The sequence below is a fragment of the Heteronotia binoei genome, chromosome 10 (assembly GCF_032191835.1).
Source record: "Heteronotia binoei isolate CCM8104 ecotype False Entrance Well chromosome 10, APGP_CSIRO_Hbin_v1, whole genome shotgun sequence".
In the NCBI taxonomy this organism is placed as follows: Eukaryota; Metazoa; Chordata; class Lepidosauria; order Squamata; family Gekkonidae; genus Heteronotia; species Heteronotia binoei.
In genome coordinates, this window is record NC_083232.1 from 65445755 (window position 1) to 65461582 (window position 15828).

General features: G+C 42.5%; 1 protein-coding gene across 1 annotated transcript in view; it reads right to left on the reverse strand.

Annotated features, from left to right (window-relative positions):
- The window catches only part of NEK10 (NIMA related kinase 10), a 117137-nt gene that overhangs the window by 38452 nt on the left and 62857 nt on the right, over positions 1–15828 (reverse strand). Inside the window, exons 23-24 of the mRNA XM_060248807.1 lie at positions 3995–4124; positions 2997–3067 (exon numbers count right to left, since the gene is read on the reverse strand). Coding sequence (XP_060104790.1) covers positions 2997–3067; positions 3995–4124 — 201 coding nt within the window. The remainder of the gene's footprint in view (positions 1–2996; positions 3068–3994; positions 4125–15828) is intronic.

Consider the following 15828-nt stretch of genomic DNA (forward strand, 5'->3'; position numbering starts at 1 on the left):
ACTTAGCAGCCGTCTTTGAGTGTACATGCGTGTTGATGTAAAATTGCAGCATAAGCATTCTTCCGCTTAAGTCATTTTATTAATGTACTGCAGTTTTGCAGTGCATCAGCTGGATCACAAAAACAGGTTTCCTTCGAGTGGTCATCTGTGCATTCACACTCAATCGTTTCAATCGTATGCAATCGTTCCATTTTATCTTTTTTTTTTAACCAATTTGCTCTGATATATATATCTATATATTTTATGCCATATAAAGGCTAACTTTACTTGACTTGATAACATTGATATTTTAGGCAGTATTGCAAATGTGATTATTTTTATTTGACTGCTTATCCATGGGTTGCCATTTTGTAAGGTGCTTTGAGAAAATAAATTATTATTTATTTTTATTATTTATTAATGTATTAATTGCCTCATCCTGGCCGATGCCAGGCTCTAGCCACTATACAACAGTAAAATACAAGTAATCATAAATAAAATCAGTTAACTTAAAAACAAATTTCAACCCAATGACATCATATGTTATAACTTGCTACCAATCTGTTTTCTAGATTCTGTATCGGGGGAAGGGGTATCAGCCTAGCAACCTTCACTGTCCTCAAGCAAAAGCCTGATGGAACAACTCTGCTTTACAGACCCCACGGAACTGTACACATAAGGGTACACAATTCTTTGAACTAAACTTCAAACATTATCATGTTCATTTATGGAATTCTCATTACCAAAGAAATCAAAATAACTACCTAACTTATTTTATAATTACTTCTTGTTTTCTTTTTCTGTACCATAATAACTTGTGCAGGTTTTTCAGCAGAATGATGAAGAGATCATTTATGAAAATTGGACATGGTGTGTGGCCAATTACAACATTATGCCAAAAAAGCATCAGTGGAGCAAATCAATTACATGTCACTTCTAATTATAAAATGTATCACTGCAGATGCACTGGAGACCTCAAGGTACCTTTACAGCGTACAGTCACTACTGCCACTTTCCTGAGTCTCATGTGAATCAACATGTGAACTTCAACTACCTTCTTCTCCATCTTCTGTCCAAGCACACCTCTCTACTTATTTTCACTTTCAGTTTCCCTTCCCCCTTTAGACTAATCCATCTTCCATTTTCCTTTTCCTTTCATTCTTTTGAGGTGAACCATTCTTTTTTTTGTTGCTCTGAATACCCGTGTCCTTCTTCCCTCGGTACCTTGCTTTTGCTGTCTCTCTTTCCCCATGCTTCTGTACAGCACCATAAAAAGATGGCCACTGGCAGACAGAGGATAGGTCTTTCTTTCCTCCTGCTCAACTCCTTGATGATATCAGAGTAGCATAGACAACGACTGCCAGAATCACTATCGTAAATCCTCTTAACCATACAGTATAGATTAAACAGCAAGTTCCCTTGCTAGTGTTAACAGCCAAAGGTCAATGCAGAACTAAAGTCTTCAAAAGGAAAAATGAGCAATACAAGCACTTTTAATAGAATTCCATGGAGTTGCCAAGTCTGGATAGGGAAGTTCCTGAAGATTTTGGGATGGGCCCTGAGGAGGGTGGAATTTGGGAAGTAGAGGAAGCACAGCAGAAATGTGATACCATAGAGTCCACCCTCCAAAACTGCCATTTTCTCCAGGAGAACTAATCTCTGTAGTGTGAAAATCAGTTGTAATAATGGAAGAATTCCAGGCTCATTTGAAGGTTGGCAAACCTAGAAATTCAACAGAGGTTCCCTGGCAATTATAATCTGGGGTGAGGAAGTGACGTAAAATGCATTGAGCTGGCAGCGAATGCAGGTAAAAAAGATGGAAGAGAAAGCAATGACTGAAATAAGACAGCCAGTGTGGTGTAGTGGTCAGTGTGCTAAAACAGAAATGGGAAGATCCAAGCTCATATCTCCCATCAGTGGGTAGCCATGGATCATTTATTCTCTCAGTCTCACCTCCCCTACTGACTTGTTATAAGAACAGAATTAAATTTGGGAGGGCCATGTATGACATCTTGAGCTCCTTGGAGGAAGAGTAGAACAACACAGAAATAAATAAATGAATAAAGCAGGAAATAGCTGCAGTTTGAAGGAAACTTCATCCTTAGCAATTTAATTCATCCTAATCTAGAAACTTAGTTTATGTCAGAAAAACCCCCAGCTTTTCAAGGCCATTAAGAAGCAGAACAAAAGAATAGGTATGACCAACCAATTTTGTTTTAAACCAATATATTTATTTGTCATAGAAAAGGTTCTTTGTTGTAGTTCATTTTTAACTGCAGCTGGATTGTTTCTTAGTGGTCTCTAAACAGAAGCCAAGCTCAAAGTCAGAATGGGTACTTTTTCATCCTTATGCATTATCATCTGTTGTAAGGAAGGTCGCTAGCTCTGGCATGGGAAATATTTGGAGATGGAGGGGGGGCTGCAGACCTGAGCAGACCAGATTTTAGGCAGGGTATAATGCCATAGAGTCCACCTCCAAAACAACCATTTTCTTTAGGGGGATTAATCTTGGTTGTATGGAGAGCGACTGTAATAATGGGGGCTCTCCAGGTGCCATCTGGAGTTTGACAACTCCAGTTATAAAATGTGTAATTTTCTCATGATAGTTGCAAATTAATCCCAATGACTGAGTTTTCTGAATCTGGATCATCCTTTTGTTTGAGCCTAGTCTAAATTCCACAATGTAACCATACAGCTAGACTCAAGTCCAGTATGAATTATCTGATAAAACTGCCTAATGAAGGAAGATTTGATTGTCAAAAGCTCATATCCTGAAAATCTTGTTGGTCTCTACAGTCCTACTGGGTTCTACTGTTCTACTGCTATCTGTTCTACTGCAGACTAACATGGCTATCCTGTGAACAAAATTTAACTGTGTATGTTTCATGCTGTCTTGAGACAAGGAAGTCCCACTCCATGGATAGAAATCTCTTCCATCAGTGGAGATTTTCTGTATTATCCAAATCTTATTCAAGTCAAGCAAGTGGTCTCATTGCCAACCTGCACAGATTACATACCTTTTAATGACAGTTGATACCTTTTCAGAATAGGCACCTTCTGGGACAGGCTCATAGGTAGCTTCTACTATCTGCAAAAATAGGATAAAAAGGATAAAAACAGTCTTCTGTGTATTAAATTATAATTTTCTTTTGGGACATCACAACAGACATCAACAACATAAATTCAAGAAGGAATTGGTAGGCTCCTATGATATATACATACAATGATATAGACAAGTATATTCATTACACCAGATGAGGTCTGCAGATCTTCAACCATGTTGGAAATTAATCTAATACTCAGAATATTCTTATGATCACCATTCTGAAAACACATGAACAAATCATAACCTTTGTAGAGCAGGAACACTATTTTCTGTAAAAATGCATGTACACATTTTCTGTCCTGTCAGAGAAATTGCTTCTCAAAGATTCTGCTTTTTAGAAAATAATTTAGACTTTTCTTGTTTTTTAATCCTTCATGAAACTTTTGAGTACTGTAACATTTTCAAAATTATTAGCCAATACTTGTAAAAAATAACACCTCTGTAACAAAAACAGATGCAATTGCCTGGTGTGAACTGGACCAGAAGAGCTACAGAAAATGGACACATGAAAATATTTATTTACCTATAATTAAAATATTGGTACCCTGGTTTATTGGTTTTTTTTAAAAAGCCTCCAAAGAAGCTAACAAAATTAATCAAAACCATAATACAAATTCAACTTCCAATTTTGAAAAAAACAAAACACAAGTTAAAAACACATAAAATACTAACACTGAAGTCTTACATTTCCCCCGCTTTACTTACAATAGGAATAATAATTTTCCCATTTTTTTCATATTCTTTAATTGGCCTTTTATTTATATACATAGTTAATTTTGTCATAGTCGCGTATTCCCCAATATTTTTTCAGGATGGAGCTGTCACAGCAAAAGCAAGGAGGAAAGGGTCATTCATAAAATAAAAAGATTAAAAGGTTGTGATTTATTTTTATCTATCAAGCCTACGTACTTTAGTTGCTAAGGAGAGCATGTTGGTGCTGTAAAAAGGAGGACTAAGAGTTGCCATCTGATAAAGGACACATCCTGCAGCCCAGACATCAGCCTTCTCTCCATATGGCTCACTCTTGACAACTTCAGGGCTAAGTAAACACAAGCAAAATTCAACAATAAGTGAGGGGAAAATGGCACAAAATATTAGTATGATTTTTTTAAAAAAAGGCTTCTAATGATATCACAAGGACATCTTCTGGAAGAATACACAATATAATTTAGACTATGTAATGCAATCATTTGCACATATGGCTATATAGAATAAGTGCATATTAAGTGTTCATAATTTTGTTCAAACAGTTGGAATACTGAAAAGTATTCATGCATATAATGCTAAATTTTAAATAAATTAGATACAACCATATTTTCACTATATGTCATATGCATGTGTCCTCCAGTTCTGTTCATTTTTGTTCCCATTAATCTGTACCCATGCTCCTACCCCCCCCCCCCCCATTCCCTCTCCCTCATTTATCTGGCAGGAAGTATTTATTGCTATTTGTAGAAAATGATACTTTGACTTGTTTAAAGGTTGAAAAAGATACCTTCCAGTTATAGGATTCTATAATTATACAGCACTATTTAAGCCACTGTTACAGGTAATCAATCAATTTCTCTCTTCTTTCAGTTGAAGTCATTCAGCCATAATATTAATTCAGGCATGTTCTCTGCTACTATTTTTAATCAATTAATATAGCATTTACTCATCCATTTCTCTGAAAATGTTAATTTTATCAGAATAATTAACACCATTAATTCTTCTTTCTTAATAGTTTAGTTCATGTGACTGAACAATTAAGGTTAAATAACGTACTTTAAAGGAATGCTTCTTTACCCAACAAGTGATTAATATGTGGAATCTGCTGCCAGAGCATGTAGTGATGGACACAGGCATAGACGACTTTAAAAGAATATTAAATAGATTAAAGGGGGACAAATCTATTAAAATCTGAAATAGATACATTGCAACACTCAAATCTATTTCATCTTTTAACAAAACTGGTATAGTGCTACATTGCATGCATGAAGAACAAAACAGGCAGAGGCAAGCTATAGCAGCCACGATAACCATGCCTCCAAGAACTAATGCAGAGCATGAAAGAAAAAAGTCAGCAAAAAGATGAAAGTCCAGAAAATTCACACATATGTAAACTTCATCATCAATGCACATGCCTCTATGCTTGTAACCACCAAGAAAACAATGGGGAGAATTCTCACTTTGTGGAATTAGCCCTAGTTAAGTTAAACAGAATTGAGTCTTTAAACTGCCTTGTAGGAGAAGGGCTGAGAGACTACAATTTGTGGGTTCATATTTTGAGCTACAGATTAAGATTTACATGCAGAGCACTAAATAAGGTACATACTTTCTATTTTTCCCTTATATTGTGAAGGATTCTGTATCTATAAAGTGGGCAACATTGTACTGAATAAATGTTTATTGAATATAAATGACAGTTTGGCTCTGGCATTATTATACTAAAATATGTGAACTTTGTGTTGTCAAATAGTGCAAATAATTTGAAGTGCATTAAAATGGTATTGACATAGTGGACTGAATTAAGAAACAATATACAGAACTATAACCTCACAAAATTTTGTACTGCATTAAACTGGCATGACTTATGAAGTGCACAATTAACATATAAGGTCTTAGTTACTTAAGTCAATTGGATTTTCACAGTAATTATCTATTTCCAAGTCACAGATCAGTCTTGTATCTTTTATTCAAGTAGGCAGATGCTTACTTCACCACTAAATGACAGATTATACTCTGCCATACAAATAGTTACAACTAGCACAAAGCCACATTAGCTGAACATTTTGCAGATTCATTCTTTTTTTAACAGATTGAGCCATGCTCTATGTTTTCTCCAAATGGATTGAGCATCTGCTCTTCTTATAAGGAAATCATATTTTTATTTAATAACACATCTTCTTGGATGCTAAACTCAATCTTAAAAGACATTTGGCTGTTGAACAATTTTATATCAGCATTGAATTTTAATTTTCCATGCATTTTGTCAGGATATTTGCAACCTGAAATGGCTTGAAAATATACTTGAATCTATAAAAGATAAAATTAGATGCTGAGAAAAAGAAGACGCAGATGTCCTGAAAACTATGTTATAAGGCTGTTCATAGAATAGCTGTTTTTACAGATTCTTTTCACCAAAACCTTGATGATTCTTCATATTTAAGGCTTAATGCCCAATTTCATTCTTTTGTACTATTACAATATTTACATGTGTTTAGTTTCAACAAGGATGTGGATATAAGTTTTTCCCCTCCAAAGCTGAATTCCACGGTGATGGATAAGAGTCTACTTGTTCCCTGATGTTCTTATGAGAAGTGCCTGACAGAATGGGATTAGCTTTTGTAAATATTAGTTTCTCTGTGCAAAGGTCATCATAAAGAGACTGTTTGAGTGATATATTGGTAAAACCAGAGGATTTAGTAAGACAGAGAATGACAAAGGCTGAAAGAAACTAAGCGCAGATCAAATAATCTGGCTGCATTAATTCAGCCTGCCAAAACAGGACCTCTAATCAATCTGTATCCTTTGGGATTCAAGTGCCAAGAACATACTCTTGGGTCCACACCTTTCAAATACCTGGTGACTCAGCAGTTTACAAATGTTATGCAGAAAAAGTGGAAATTAAAGTTCAGTTCTACTTGCTGTTATATATCGCACTCTTACCTCTCTCACACTTTGCTTCCTTAAGAACTGGTTGTCTCTTTTGCTTTCACCTTCTCTTTCAATCATTTATTTATTTATTTATTCTATAATTTATATCCCGCCCTTCCCACAGAGTGGCTCAGGGCGGCTCACAACAACGACAAAACAATAGAACAAGGTACAAAGTTAATACATTTAAAAGTCAAAACATTTAAAAAACCTAAAAACATTAAAATCTTAACATTAAAACTATCCAGTATATTTCACTAAAATCTGATAAGCTACATTTATCTAGTCGGCATAAGCTAACCGGAAGAGGGTTGTCTTACAGGCCCTGCGGAACTGAGTAAGATCCCGCAGGGCCCTCACCTCTTCCGGCAGCTGGTTCCACCATGTGGGGGCCATTATAGAAAAGGCCCTGTCTCTGGTTGTCTTGAGACGGACTTCCTTGGGCCCGGGGATGGTGAGAAGGTTTTGAGTCCCAGACCTCAGTACTCTCTGGGGAACGTGTGGGGAGAGACGGTCCTTCAGGTAGGCAGGTCCCAGGCCATATAGGGCTTTAAAGGTAATGACCAGCACCTTGTACCGGACTCAGTATGTTATTGGAAGCCAGTGCAGAGCCCGAAGGCCCGGCCGGATGTGCCCCCACCTTGGGAGGCCCAATAGCAGCCGGGCCGCGGCGTTCTGCACCAGCTGCAATTTCCGGGTCCGGCACAGGGGCAGCCCCATGTAGAGGGCATTGCAGTAATCCAATCTCGAGGTGACCGTAGCATGGATCACTGTTGCTAGGTCGTCGCGGTCCAGGAAGGGGGCCAACTGCCTTGCCCGTCTAAGATGAAAGAACGCAGACTTGGCAGTGGTTGCTATCTGAGCCTCCATCTTTAGGGACGGCTCCAACAGCACCCCCAGGCTCTTGACCCTGTCCGCCGCCGTCAGCGGCGCACCGTCAAAAGTCGGCAGGGGGATTTCCCCCCCCCCGGTCCACGACGGCCCAAACAGAGGACCTCTGTCTTCGCAGGATTCAGTCTCAGTCCACTCCGTCTGAGCCACTCAGCCACGGCCTGCAATGCCCGATCTAGTTTTTCTGGGGCGGAGACAGGTCGGTCGTCCATAAGTAGATAGAGCTGGGTGTCATCAGCATACTGGTGACACCCCAGCCCATACCTTCGGGCAATCTGGGCAAGAGGTCGCATATAGATGTTAAATAACATCGGGGAGAGAACCGCTCCCTGGGGCACTCCACAATTAAGTGTGTGCCTCCGGGATAGCTCCCCCCCAATCGCGACCCTTTGTCCCCGACCTTCAAGGAAAGAGGAAAGCCACTGCAAGGCTAGCCCCTGAATCCCCGCGTCGGCGAGGCGGCAAGTCAGTAACCGATGGTCGACCGTATCGAACGCCGCCGATAGGTCCAACAACATCAGCACTGCCGAGCCACCCCGATCCAGATGCCGTTGAAGGTCATCCACTAGGGCAACCAACACCGTCTCCGTCCCATGACCTGGGCGGAAGCCGGACTGGAGTGGGTCAAGGATGGAAGCGTCCTCCAGGAAAGTCTGTAGCTGCCTCGCCACTGCCCTCTCGATAAGTTTGCCTAGAAAAGGCAAATTTGAGACCGGCCTATAATGTGCCAATTGGGCCGGGTCTAAAGATGGTTTTTTTAGGAGGGGACGGACCACAGCCTCTTTAAGCGGCGCTGGAAAAAGCCCTTCCGTCAGGGATCTGTTTATGATGTCCTGTACAGGATATCTGAGATCCCCTTGGCAAGATTTAATAAGCCAGGAAGGGCACGGGTCCAATTTACAAGTTGTTGGGCGGGCAGCTAAGAGAATCCTGTCAACTTCCTCCAGGCTGAGGGGGCTGAAACCGTCCAGAATATAGTCCGAAGACATGCTCGGGGCCTCGGTTGCGTTAACTGTCTCTAAATTGACGGGGAGGTCGAGGCGGAGTGATGCGATCTTGTCCGCAAAATAATTCGCAAAAGCCTCACAGCCTATCTCCAATTCGAAAGAATTTAGTCTGCCCTGGGGCAGCATGGTGAGATCCCGAATTATATCAAACAATTGTGCCGGGCGCGAAGTTGCGGATGCAATCTTAGCCGCAAAGTATGTTTTCTTTGCGGATTTGATTGCCATCTCATAGGTCTTCAAACTCTCTCTATAAGATGTTCGGGTCACTTCGTCTCGAGTACGCCGCCATTGCCTCTCTAGTCGTCTGAGATCCCGCTTCAGTTGCCGCAGTTCCTGGTTAAACCAGGGAGACGGCTTAAGGCGGGGGCGCAGAGGACGCCTAGGTGCGATCTCCTCGATGGCCCTGGAGAGTCCATCGTTCCAGGACTCTACCAGATCATCCAGGGAGTCGCCAGTGGGCCTGGTATCCCACAGAGCCGTCAGGAACCGTTCCGGGTCCATCAGGCTCCGCGGGCGAGCCAAAATACGCTCCCCGCCTAAACGGGTTTGGGGTGACATATCCATACGAGCCTTGAGGGCAAAGTGATCCGACCATGGCACTGCTTCCATTGCAATATCGTTCACTTGTATTCCCGCCGCAAAGACCAGGTCTAACATGTGTCCCGCCTGATGAGTGGGTGTTGTAACAACCTGGGAGAGTCCTAGTGTCGCCATGGATGACACTAGGTCCATCGCCTGGCTGGAGGCCGCGTCGTCGGCATGGACATTGAAGTCACCCAAGACCAATAGTCTTGGGTGCTCCAACGCCCAGCCTGCCACGGCCTCCACCAGGGATGGTAAGGCGCCGGCTGGTGCGTTAGGCGGTCGGTACACCAGCCAGATCGCCAACCCCTCCCCAACATCCCACATCAGGCCGGCACATTCAATGCCCGGGATCTTCGGGGCTGGGAGAGCCCTAAAGGAGTAAGCCTCCCGTATGAGTAATGCCACTCCTCCCCCCCGCCCGCTAGTCCGGGACTGGTGGAAGACCGAGTAACCTGGGGGGGTCATCTGGGAGAGAGCCACAGTCTCCCCATCTCGCACCCAGGTCTCGGTCACACAAGCCAGGTCCGCGTTCTGCTCCAGCAGATAGTCCCGAAGGACACCGGTCTTATTGTTAATGGACCTGGCGTTGCATAACACCAGTGTCGGAGGCGGGTCAATTCGTCTGGTCCCACTACCTGTCACCCTCGGGATGGGCCGCAGGCTGGAAGGTGGTCGAGCACTCTCCTGTCTCAGCCTCCTTCGCTTGTAAGTCTGCCTGCTCCCACCGTCATACCTTCCCCTCCCCAGGAGTACCGGAATCCCCAGGCCAGTCATCTTCTGTGGTGGACACCAATTCGTCGACTGGTGGTGGCAGAACTCGAGAAGTAAAGTGCTGCTGTACCCAACTACAGAGTAGTAGATGCAAGGTGTTAAAGTGCAGTTCTTCTTCTTATGTTATAAAGGCTCTAAGAGCTAAAGTGCGGTAGCATCCAAAAAGTGCAAAATGGTAAAGTCTAAAGTGCGGTAGTGTCCAAAGAGGTGCAAGGCGGTAATGTCCGAAAAGGTGCAAGGCGGCAACGTCTAAAGTGCGATAGTATCCAATAGGTGCAAGGCGGCAAGGAGGAGGAAACTGGATCTTAGTCTAGGTCTTATTCTTAAATGGTATATCTGCATAGTTCTTATAATTGCTAGAGTTGATATTCCCATTGATGTTCCTGTTGGGGAGATGGGGAAGTCTGAGAACCCAGGCAGCCTCCACCCAGCTCTAGGGCTCCAGGGGGATGTTAGTTCTCCCTGTTTCCCACAGCCGTGCAGTCGCCGCCCTGATATCTCAGTTACAGGTGAGATGTAGTTCACTCTTTCTCCCACTAGATGTCCTCAGCTCACTCTCCGCCCTATGCGGACTCCAGGTGTTTACAATTCCGCTAGGGAAGAGAGAGGAGGAAGGGGGAGGAAAAGGGGGGGGAGAGGGGGGCCGTCGTCCCACTGGTAGCTAGCTACCCCGGTACTTCGCCCCCCTTCACCCGCAGCTGACTCCAAACACCCTAAACCACAGTCTCCCCAATCAAAAGCCGCTCTTAGGCGCTCCTCGCTACTCCTCACGTTCTCCGTCTCGCACCCCCGCCTCGTATAATCTCCAGCGCGGTCTCTGGCGGGCGGTCACTCAGGTAGTTGGTCCCCAGGCGGACAGACCCCAGTCTGGGGCTCCACCACCTCAACTCCCGCCTCCGACTTCTGGCCGTCTTCGCTCGCCCGTGCCCGCGTCATTGAGCAAGATCCCATAGATCCCTACTGGTAGCAGATGGAAGAAGCCCACTCCCAATGCAAGATGCCTCCTTTCATCAGAGGAAAGCACTTCCCCTTGAGGACCAGATCCACAGGATCCAACCAATTATAGTGGGTGACAGGGCCAGATCTTGGGGGGGGGGCAGAGGGGGGTGCTTGCCCTGGGCGCCGATGCAGGGGGAGCGCCAAATTGGGTATGGAGTCCATCCTATTCTATGGGCCCATAAGATAGAATGGGCCCATAAGGGGGCATCATTTTTTAATTTTGCCCCCCCTCAAAAACATGTAGATTCGGTCCTGGGTGATTTTAACTTTCATTCAAACCTGGCAATTGATCTATCATGTCAACATTATGATAATCTGTATGTGGTCAACCAATCCATATGGGTTTCTTTTCTTAGACTCTATTATGATGTGCTCTTCCTCGGACTCCGCAGTTATTCTCAATTTCTACATTTTTATTAGCACTTAGTCTTTTCAGTCCACTTGTTCTGTGCATTCTCTTCCTTCACTCCCCCCGCCTTAACATACTTCAAAGTGTATCTGGTATAAGTTCTCTGCTCTAACTCCCATTAATTATGGACTCACGTTCCATGATTTACCTTCTGCTGAACCATGCTATTTCTCTAACTTCATTAATTTTCTCTCTTCTTCCCTTGGGCACCTTTTGATTTGCTTCTCCACCTATCTTCTTTCATTGTTGATCTCTTTCTCCTCAGGCTCTTGCACAGTTATATAAAGTTTCTATATTTTTATGTCTTTTCTCAATTTTTCTACTTCTAATTATTTCATTGGCAAGTTTTCCTCTTTTATATCTTCATTTATCTTTTCATGATTTTCCTCTGCCTTGTCTTCCAACCAATTCCACATATGCTTCCATCCTCTCTACAGAAATGTTGTTGTTCAGTTGCACAGTCGAGTTTGACTCTTTGCGACCCCATGGACAAAGTCTCGCCCGGCCCTACTGTCTTCCACCATCCTCTGAAGTCTGCTCAAATTCATATTTGTTACATCAGTAATGCTGTCCAGCCATCTCATCTTTTGCCGTCCCCTTCTTCTTTTGCCTTCTGTCTTTCCTAGCATCAGGATCTTCCCCAGGGAGTGCTCCCTTCTCATTTGGTGGCCAAAGTATTTGAGCTTCAGCTTCAGCATCTAACCTTCCAGTGAGCAGTCTGGGTTGATTTCCCTTAGGACTGAGCGATCTTCTTGCAGTCCAAGGGACTCTCAAGAGTCTTCTCAGCACCACATCTCAAAAGCATCTATTCTTCTGCACTCGGCCTTCCTTATGGTCCAGCTCTCACAGCCATACATTACTACTGGGAATACCATCGCGTTGACTATATGAACTTTTGTTGGCATGGTGATGTCTCTACTTTTTATTATACTGCCCAGGTTCATCATAGCTGTCCTCCCAAGGAGCAAACGTCTTTTAATTTCATGGCTACAGTTACCATCTGCAGTGATCTTGGATCCCAGAAATGTGAAATCTGTCACTACTTCCATGTCTTCCCCTTCTATTTGCCAAGGTGTGATGGGGCCAGATGCCATGATCTTAACTTTTTTGATGTTGACTTTCAAGCCTACTTTTGTGTTCTCCTCTTTCACCCTCAACAAGAGGTTCTTTAGGTCCCCCTCACTTTCTGCCATTAGAGTAGTGTCATCTGCATATCTGAGGTTGTTGATGTTTTTCCCGCATGATGTACTCTGCATATAAATTAAATAAGCAGGGTGACAATATACATCCTTGTCGAACTCCTTTTCCTATTCTAAACCAATCAGTTGTTCCATATCCCGTTCTGACAGTTGCTTCTTGACCCTTATACAGGTTTCTCAGGAGACTTGTGAGGTGGTCTAGTACTCTCATCTCTTTAAGGACTTGCCACAGTTTGTTGTGATCCATACAATCAAAGGCTAAAGCATAGTCAATGAAGCAGAAATAGACATTTTTCTGATATTCCTGTGCTTTCTTCATAATCCATCAAATGTTGGCAATTTGATCTCTAGTTCCTCTACCTCTCCGAAACCCAGCTTGAACTTCTGGTAGTTCCCGATCAACATACTGCTGAAGCCTAGCTTGTAGGATCTTTAACATGACCTTGCTGGCATGTGAAATTAGTGCAATGTTGCGATAGTTTGAACATTCACTGGGATTGTAATATGAACTGACCTTTCCAATCCTGTGGCCAGTGTTGTGTTTTCCAAATTTGTTGACATAATGTGTGCATCACTTTAACAGCATCATCTTTTAGGACTTTGAATAGCTCAAATGGGATACCGTCATCTTCGCTCACTTTGTTGTTAGTAATGCTTTCTAAGGCCCATTTGACTTCACACTCCAGGATGTCTGGCTCAAGGTCAGCGATTTCACTGTCATGGTTGTCTGGGACATTGAGATCCTTCTTGTATAATTCTTCTGTGTATTCTTGCCACCTCTTCCTGATCTCTTCTGCTTCTGTTAGGTCCCTACTGTTTTTGTCCTTTATTATGGCCATCATTGCACGAAATATTCCCTTGATTTCTTCAGTTTTCTTGAAGAGATCTCTTGTCCTTCCCATTCTGTTATTTTCCTCTATTGCTTTGCATTGTTCCTTCAGGAAGGCCTCCTTATCTCTCCTTGCTGTTCTCTGGAAATCTGCATTCAGTTGGGTGAATTTTTCCTTTTCACCTTTGCCTTTTGCTTTCCTTCTTTCCGCAGCTATTTGTAAAGCCTCCTCAGACAGTCGCTTTGCTTTCTTGCATTTCTTTTTCTTTGGGATGGTGCTGACTGCTGCCTTCGGTACAATGTCATGAATCTCAGTCCATAGTTCTTCAGGCACTCTATCAATTCTAGTTCCTTAAACCTATTCTTCACCTCCACTGTATATTCATAAGGGATGTGATCAAGGTCAAACCTGAATGGCCTAATGGCTTCCCCAGTTTTCTTCAGTTTTAGCCTGAATTTTGCAATGAGTAGCTCATGATCTGAGCTGCAGTCAGCTCCAGGTCATGTTTTTGCTGATTGTAAGGACCTTCTCCATCTTTGACGGCAGAGTATATAATCAATCTGATTTCTGTGTTGCCCATCGCGTGATGTCCACGTGTAGAGTTGCCTTTTAGGTTGCTGGAAGAGGGTGGTCGCTATGACCAGTTTGTTCTCTTGACAAAACTCTATTAGCCTTTGCTCGGCTTCATTTTGTTCTCCAAGACCAAACTTGTCAGTTGTCCAAGTCACCTTTTGACTTCCAACTTTGGCATTCCAGTCCCCTATGATGAGGAGGACATCTTTTTGTGTGTGTTAATTCTAGAAGGTGTTGCAGATCTTCTGCATCAGTGGTTGGGGCCTAGACTTGGATTACTGTGATATTGAATGGTTTGCCTTGGATACAGACCGAGATCATTCTGTCATTTTTGAGATTGTATCCCATTACTGCCTTCCTCACTCTCTTGTTAACTATAAAGGCCACACCATTTCTTCTATGGGACTCTTGGCCACAATAATAGATATAGCGATCCTCTGTGTTAGATTCACCCATTTTAGTTCACTGATTCCCAAGTTGTCGAATACAGAAATCCCTCTTCCCTATTATTATTCCTTTATGATTGCACATTTTAACCTCTCAGTCACTTGGTATTTTCAGTCCTTCTTGTCTTGTACCCATTGTTTCTCCAGTTCCAAACTGAATAATGCATATTTGCCTAAATTATGCTACCAAGCTACATGCATGCTTTGTTAGTACTCCAATGAAATCCTCAAATTTTTCATGATTTCAGCATATCACCAGAGTACATCCTTTAAACATCATTATCAGATGTCAAGATACACAAACGCTTCTTTGGTCTTGGGGGATTCTTCATCTTTTATTATCCATGGATCAGATTTCTTACTGTTGTAAGCATGATAAATTCTGTACTTCTGTGGATTGTGAGATGATAATCTCACAATTTTACAGACATAAATGTTAAAATAACCAGGTAAGTTCAATATTCAGTTACCCATGTGAATTCCAAAAAAAAGTAGACCCAAAAATCCCAAATAAAATACATTTCGATATTAGCAATTAGAACATAAGAGAAGCCATGTTGGATCAGGCCAATGGCCCATCCAGTTAAACACTCTGTGTCACACAGTGGCAATATATATATATACACACACACACACACACACACACACACACACACATATATGAATATATGAATATATACATACACACACACATATATATACACACTGTGGCTAAAAGCCACTGATGGACCCCTGCTCCATATTTTTATCTAACCCCCTCTTGAAGCTGTCTATGCTTGTAGCCGCCGCCACCTCCTGTGGCAGTGAATTCCACATGTTAATCACTCTTTGGGTGAAAAAGTACTTCGTTTTATCTGTTTTAACCTGATTGCTCAGCAATTTCATCAAATGCCCATGAGTTCTTGTATTGTGGGAAAGGGAGAAAAGTACTTCTTTCTCTACTTTCTCCATCCCATGCATTATCTTGTAAACCTCTATCATGTCACCCCGCAGTCGACATTTCTTCAAGCTAAAGAGCCCCAAGCGTTTTAACCTTTTTTCACAGGGAAAGTGTTCCAACCCTTTAATCATTCTAGTTGCCCTTTTCTGGACTTTTTCCAGTGCTATAATATCCTTTCTGAGGTGCGGTGACCAGAATTGCACACAGTATTCCAAATGAGACCGCACCATCGATTTATACAGGGGCATTATGATACTGGCTGATTTGTTTTCAATTCCCTTTCTAATAATTCCCAGCAAGGCGTTGGCCTTTTTTTTTTGCAATCGCACAATGTCTTGACATTTTCAGTGAGTTATCTACCACGACCCCAAGATCCCTCTCTTGGTCAGTCTCTGCCAGTTCACACCCCATCAACTTGTATTTGTAGCTGGGATTCTTGGCCCCAATGTGGATTACT